At 33.2% G+C, this 7,468-nt stretch overlaps 1 protein-coding gene across 2 annotated transcripts in view; it reads right to left on the reverse strand.

The window, feature by feature from the left end:
* Positions 1–5,903, reverse strand: part of LOC109824777 (exocyst complex component 5-like) — a 41,733-nt gene extending 35,830 nt beyond the window's left edge. Inside the window, exons 1-3 of one of the 2 annotated variants that reach the window (XR_002242778.1) lie at positions 5,549–5,903; positions 5,239–5,481; positions 5,083–5,157 (exon numbers count right to left, since the gene is read on the reverse strand). Coding sequence is in view for 1 of the 2 variants with exons in the window: in XM_020391421.1 (XP_020247010.1) it covers positions 5,083–5,157; positions 5,239–5,481; positions 5,549–5,614 (384 nt within the window). In the remaining variant the exon portion in view is untranslated. The remainder of the gene's footprint in view (positions 1–5,082; positions 5,158–5,238; positions 5,482–5,548) is intronic. The other variant, XM_020391421.1, reaches the window with a different exon arrangement.

Raw genomic sequence — 7,468 nt, forward strand, 5'->3', positions numbered from 1 at the left:
TCTATTACAAGTCACAAGCTGACAGTTAGTTCCATCCCATTATTGAACAATTTTACCCAAAAGAAAACTCATCTTTCACCATCTTTGAAGATGATCAGTTGATTACTATCAAAGCTAAGTGAAAAAACCTATATGACTCATCATTACATTCCATTATATGCACCTTGGTTGCGCAACGTAATTCTACATGCTTCTCTCTTTTAACTTTTTTATTCGATGTTTCAAGAGAAATATGCACAAAAACTAATTCATTTAACCTACATATCACATTTGCATTATTATCCAGGGTTGTTTTCATACATATCCCCAAGATCTACTATATTTACAAATCTAACCCCAAATTCTTGATATTTGTTAGTTCACCACCAATTTGTCCCCACAAAATTTTTTTGTTCTTAAATTTAATGATGTTACAGTTTAAACATTAAGGGATTATAATGGTAAAATTGAGAGAGGGCAGCACTAGTCATCGCTTTCATCTCTTTCTCACCCCTTCTCCCTCCCTCCCTCCCTCTCTCAAACAAAATATAGACGCTACCTTGATGATAATCATGCCGCATCCTTTCGCCAGTGCAAATATCCCCTCTCCTCTTTTTCTCTCTCTCTCTCAAAATTAATAGAAATTAATTTGATTTAATTAATTTAACAAGGGATAGATTATTCTTATTCCAAAAGTATTTATATAAATACTATTAAATCTTTACCCACTGTAACTAACACTTGATAAAAATCCCCACTAAAAATCCCACTTTCCCCCTCTTGAAAATAGAAAAGGAAGTGTTTCTCTCTCACGACCTTACTCTTAGTATGAAATAAGTTTTTTCAAGTTCTATACGTCAATTCATTGCAAAGAAAAAAGCAAGCACCTTTCTCGCTATACCTCTCTCCCCTTGTAGTTCCTCTTCTCTACTCAAATTTCAAATAAACATTTAATACTTATTCTTCTAATTCATTCTGCTCAATCTCATTTGCCTTACCGGAAAACATAGCAACCACCTCTGCACATATGACTCCGCTACATCCTTACACTTTTCCGATTGTTGCCTCACCTTAAGCCTCTATAAGACCAGTAATTGGGGTTTTTTTACACAATTAAATCTCAAATGGAATTAATTTCTCAAGCTTGCTAAAGTTTCGTATATTAAGTTTGTTCTCAAATTCTTCACACTATCTCCATTACAATTTGAGCATTTTTCTTAAAAAAAATTTGTTTCATTCTGCATAAAGCTGACAGGAATCGATCCTCTTGAGGTCCCAAATCAGACAATGTTACTAGATCCTAAAATGGACAATATTGCTAGATAATCAATGCGTCTTGCTGGACACATTCCTTTCCCCTAGTATACAAAAAAAAACTCCTAATATTGTTTCAGTCTCACTACTAGCTTAATTCCTTGCACTTTTGCCTTTAGATGCTATCCTAGATCTCTCTCCTTTTAAATTCTAGAGCTATTTATTGGAAATATTGACCTATTATTTTGTGATTTGGATTAAAAAAGATTTTAAGGTGCATTTCAATTCTTCCTCCTCTATCTGATCTTTTCTTACGTCTGTGGTGCCAGCTCAATTTAGGTAATTATTTTCTCCTAATTTTTGTGTTTTAGTTTAAGAAGAACATCAACCTTCAAAACATAAATATTATCACTTAAATGTAGTAGAAATTGAAGAAAACCTATGTCTACAAAAGTGGTGAACTTGGTATTATGTTAAATTCAATTTTAGATGAACACAAAATTCGCGTTTTAAATCAATAGTTTAGCTTTGAGGAAAGCACAAGAATCTCAAATGCTCTCTTTTGAAATATCTCATTCTATCCACATTCACCTTTTTCTCTTACCCTCCCACACAAGCACTTCAAAGGTGTTTTTTCCCATTATTTTCTCCTTTTCTCTTTTGATCTTTTTTAAATTTATTAATATATTATAATGTCTTTTAGTTTGGATAGTTGATCGATTCCGTTAATTGACTCTAGGATTTTGTTAGTTTGACTAGCCTAGAGTTTTAGGATTGGAATTCTTTTCGCAAATTAATTATTGGGATCTTGATGATCCTAACATTAATAACATAAATACATGCAAGGAAGAATAGCAAGTATATATATTGTGCAAAGTTTTAAAAGGATTAAAATGTGAAAAACATGCTCTTTTGCTGCAGCCTAGGGGCAAAATTCAAATTCACTTTGATGTGAGCTATTAGTTATGTAGCAATTGCATGTTGTCTTATTCATATGTTTTGAAAGAAGCAGACGCGTACAGGGAGATTTTTTGACATTGGAGTTTCTTTTTGTAATAGAATGCTCGGTATATACTAAATCATTATTATTTTATCATTACTACTATTATTTTCAGTTTTAAGTCATTGTCAAATTTTTTTCACTTTTGTGTAACATAAAATCGTATTACAATTAACTATGGAGATAAAATCAAAATCTTATAAAACTGTTGCTCTTTACATTTAAGGTCATTATGTGCTTAGTATTTTATTTTTGTTCAAGAAATAATTGTGCTTATATGCCAAATTGTTCTTTGATGCTTATGATAGTGTTCCTTTTCCTAATTCTTAAAGAAAATTAGTCAATCATAAAGATTTTCCTTTGAGATGCTTGACTTGCTTTTAGAACTTGATTTGCAAAAGATTCTGGAATGTGCTTTCAGTTGAAATTAACCAAATTGTTTACATCATATTTGTTATTACTATGAGAACTTGAGAGGAACTGGCACTAATAATAATGTTCCTCTGATAATATCTACATTCCGCAGTTCCTTCACTAAGTGAAAAATATATCTTAAGCACATCTATTGTTGGATCAAGTCTCTCCTTTCCCATCGAATTCACAAACACAAATTTCATTGCTAGGAGGATAGCTCTGAGGTAAAAGGTTGAAATTTACTATTAAGTTTTATCAAATTTCATGGAGAATGTGCGTATAGAATTGTGTATACAAATTTTGTGCATAACCATAAATTGATAGGGTAATTCTTCATGCCATTTGCACATTTAATTTAATCATTGTGGCAATAAATCTGAATTCTTTATGCATGCCAGAAACCACTAGAACTTGATAGGGTAATTAACTCTAATATTTTTGCTAAAAATAACATGGCTGCTAAAGAGGTTTTCTGTGTTTTTTCTCCTCTTCTCTTTCATATACCTTTCATTTTTGGATTCATTCACAAAAAAACCCTTGAACTTGGTTTATCTCATATAACCCCTTGAACTTTGGGATGTTTTACAAACCCTCCTGAACTTTGAGCATTTCTCACTGAAACCCCCCAAAATGTAATTTGCAAATAACTAAAAGTTCCTTGAGAAAAAAATTTCAAATTTTAGGAGGGGCATTTTTCCTCTCAAGGAAATTTTAGTTATTTGGAACTTACATGTAGGGGAGGTCTGGTGAGAAAAGTTTGAAGTTCGGGGGAGTTTTGCAAGACACCTAGAAGTTCAAAGGGGTTATGTAAGATAAACAAAGTTTGGGGGTGGGGTGGGGGGAGGTTATGTGAAATTAACCCTACTTTTTATCTAATCATGTACTATACTCTTAATAGGGTAAAGTTCATCTTAGTAAATAATTCATGCAAAAGCACCTCAATACGGAAAAGTGGAGCAACAACTAGTTGGTGTATAATGTATATACTAAACAATGTGCCTTTCAAGTATTACACACAATGAGAACATAATATTCAATAGGCCTTTTATACAAAACAGATGCTTTTTTTCTCTTTTGATTAGTTCTGCAGTATGTAATCTCAGCTACTGGTTGTCAACTCTGCCAATTTCAATTTCTCATGCCTTTTCGGACTTTTTCTATTTATTTGTTCTAATTTATGTACAAATTACATCTAAATTAAAACTTTCGACTGAAGCTTATGTTTTTCATCTAGAAGATTACATTTATGATTTATCAACTAACTTGTTTTCCCTTCTAAGTAGGAAAAATAGAAACATCGATCACAGCCTGCTTATCCACCAAAAACGACCAAGGTCACTAAGAAATCAGAGTGCATTCTAATTTTAGATTCTGTCATTTTGTAGCAAGCTGACAAGGCCATCAACAAATGGGAATTGCATTAAGACTTTATATTTGTTATATTGTTTATATTTATACTGTGGACTAATTACTTACACAAAGATATGATTCTCTTTGCATCAATTTTCTGCCACTATTTCTGGAGTATATACGTTGCATCCTGCACATAATGGTTTATTGGATCCTCAAATTTTGTTCTCATCTGCTAGGATTTGATGATTGATCATTGTGAAATTTTATAGTTTGAAATTGTAACTACTCAAGGCTGCAATTGTGTTCCATTTCTATGCACATATTGAGATAAAATATTAAAACTTTTTTATTCCTCAATGAGTTGACAATATGAAAATAGAAAAGAGCATCAGTTAGGTAACTTGCTAATTAGTTCGTTAAATAACCTGTGACAAGAAAGTTTATGTACTGAAAATTTATCCTATACTCTCTGTATGAACAGAAAACTCAGTAAATAATAATATACATGAGTTTCGGAATGTCGGAGAATTGTAATGTATCTATGTAAACTATAAAAATTAAATTGCAGATGTACCAATTTTTCATTTTATCATTTTGTTTTTTAAATAAATATAGAATATCATAATGTTACGATGTTATCAATACAACATACTTGAGGCAATTTCATTTCTGACTAGCGTAATGCATAATGGATGGCCAACTCTATCTTATTTTGATTTGTTCAAAATCATGAACAGTTGTGGTTTCTTTTTTATACATAAAATTTCAAAAAAAAAAATTCTATTCTGCAAAAATTTCCAACCTCAACAAAAATAATGCATGCATAGCATGGGCTTGGAACTAGTTTTAACATAATATGGTGGAATATACTGTATATTATTAGCCCAATCTCAAAGAAGGTATGGGTAAATTAGCAAATAGTTAGATTTGAACAGCAAATTTGAAAATAAAGAGTAGGTTTGAAGGGTATATATGCAAAATCCCTATAACCCAAATTTTTTAACCAACAAATTTATGGTGCAAAATTCTATCTATTTCATGCAATGCACTCAAATAACATACAAAAACGACACATAACCAACCTCCATAAGCGTCCTCCGGTGCTTCTTATCCTGGACTTCAACATCATTCTTCAAATTCATCAGCCTAGCATCAATCTACAGTAATAATAATGATAAAATCGAATCAAAAACTACCAAAACAAACAAACAGACAAACAATCACATTCAATCACATACTTGGTGCCTGAGATCAACCAACTCTTTACAAGAATCCTTGAACAGCGCGAGCAGCGCATCAACCTCGGGGAACAGCGGCTCTCCCTCCGCCAGCTTGGCGGCATCCGACAGCGCCCTCGCGTGGCCATTCGGGAGATCGCCGCCTCCTCCGCCCCCCTCCACCGCATCGGCGTCGTCATCTTTGAACGACGGCAAGAGCTCGTTCACCAAGTTCCCAAACAGCGCATCGAATGAGAAATCGCCCTAAATTCATAAAATCCGGTGAATTAAGCGTTTAAATTTGGGGAAAGAGGAGAGACTTGAATACTACCTTGAAATCTTCGATGTCGAGGATTAGAGGGAGGGAAGTGGATGATGGAGCCCTGGAGGAGACCATGGCTTGATGGAATCCAATGTGCTCGATTTGAGAACAAAAATGGAGTCTTTCTTACTGTTTTGTTGTAAATCGACGTTTTTTTTTTTTTAAAATCCTTGGTCGTAATTGCGAGATCTGAAGAAGGGAGTTCGATCGGACGAGGAAGGGCAGAGCTCGGGTGGGATGCTGATGATCTCGGCAGCTGGCCGTTCGTTTTTGTAGTTAGTTTATGGGGATTTTCAGCTAATAAACGCTTTGATTTTGTTGCTACGATATCGCTAGATTTTCGTAGTTGTCACTTCGTTGAGGTGTATTAATATAAGTTTCTTTTTCGAACTTTGGGTTTCCTTTTAAGTTTCTAAGATATTAATCCCTCGGGCCGGTTAGGCAAATGGTTAAGAAAGATGGGTTAAAGAAAAAAAGTTAATGTAGTTAGTTCATTCGATAATTTGAAGGACTAAATTATTAACCCGTTAAATAAGTTTTATTTTAACTCCTATCATCAGTTTTAGTGTTTGGGATTGGGAATAACAATGATTTTAACTATTTTCTTTATAATTGGAAGGGTTAACTATTAATCCTTCTAAATAGGAGTATTAGTTAACCCCTCCTTTTAAGGGGTTAACATTTTAATCCCTCTAGAGGGGTTAGCTTAACTCTTCTATATTTTTTATGTTTGGCAAATTATGGAGGAGTAACTCACTTTAACCATGGTATAGATTTTTTGTGTTTGGCAGGTTAAGAAGGGGTTAAGTCTCCTTAATCTCTCACTTAACTATTTGCCAAACGGTACCTCAAATACTCAACAAATTAATAATTTTTTTCTAGTAAATTTAAGCTTTTCATTTCAATAAAACCAAAATATGTGTGAAGATGGTTCGGATACAGCTCAAACAACATGCTTATCATATCCTTATCCACTTAGCAATCACAGTTACAGATATGCAAGTGACTATAATTCCTACATTGGTGTTGTCTGCGCTGTTATTAGAGAGTTGGCATCAAATTTTAACACGTTTTTTTGTCATGCAATACCTAGAACATGTAACAATGTAGCACACACATTAGTAATGACGGCAAGTATTGTGAGTAATCCGTTTATATGCTTGAAGATGCTCCACCTACTGTGGACATCTCTTAGCTTTTGATGGTAGCCAAGATTCTCTTTAGTATAATTCGTTCTCCGTAAAAAAACTCATATCCATACCCATTAAAATCATATACAAATGTGCATACGTATGTGTACTATTCTAAAAGTGCGAAGGGTGTTAAACCTTTTTTACGCATAAAGCCCTCCAGATTGCATCCAAAGTTACCAAAGTGCCCTCTAATTAATTCATGTCATAACCCTCCTCTTAACCTAACATTATTGTATAAATATTAATATTAACTTAAGAAGTATAAATATGATTGAAAATCGTTTGCCAATTTGAGAAACAATCAATTGGTTCATACCATGTGAATATTTGATGTTTCAAATATTATCAGCATTGAATCAATACAAAATATAGAGAATTTGTAATGAGCATGTTGGTAAACGTCATCTCTGAAACATTAACAAAATGTACGTATCAAATGATTTCCAAGTATGTTCTGCCATTTCATTAATGCTATACAAATAAATTTGAAATTAGTTTTAAAAAGAATTAAATTTTACTTTTTTTCTAAGGAAATCATCAATTTTACGGCATGAAACCACTATAATCTTTCTTATGTACTTCAAGGAATATTAATTATTATGGGACTTCTCTTCATCTGCCCACACCTCCTCAATGTCCTCATTCTCTTCATCTCCCTCCATCACATAACCGAAACAATCATCCGCCTATAAATCTTCATCATTCCTTTCTCCCTTCTCGATCTTACCAATCTCTC

Source organism: Asparagus officinalis, chromosome 9 (assembly GCF_001876935.1).
Source record: "Asparagus officinalis chromosome 9, Aspof.V1, whole genome shotgun sequence".
Classification (NCBI taxonomy): Eukaryota; Viridiplantae; Streptophyta; class Magnoliopsida; order Asparagales; family Asparagaceae; genus Asparagus; species Asparagus officinalis.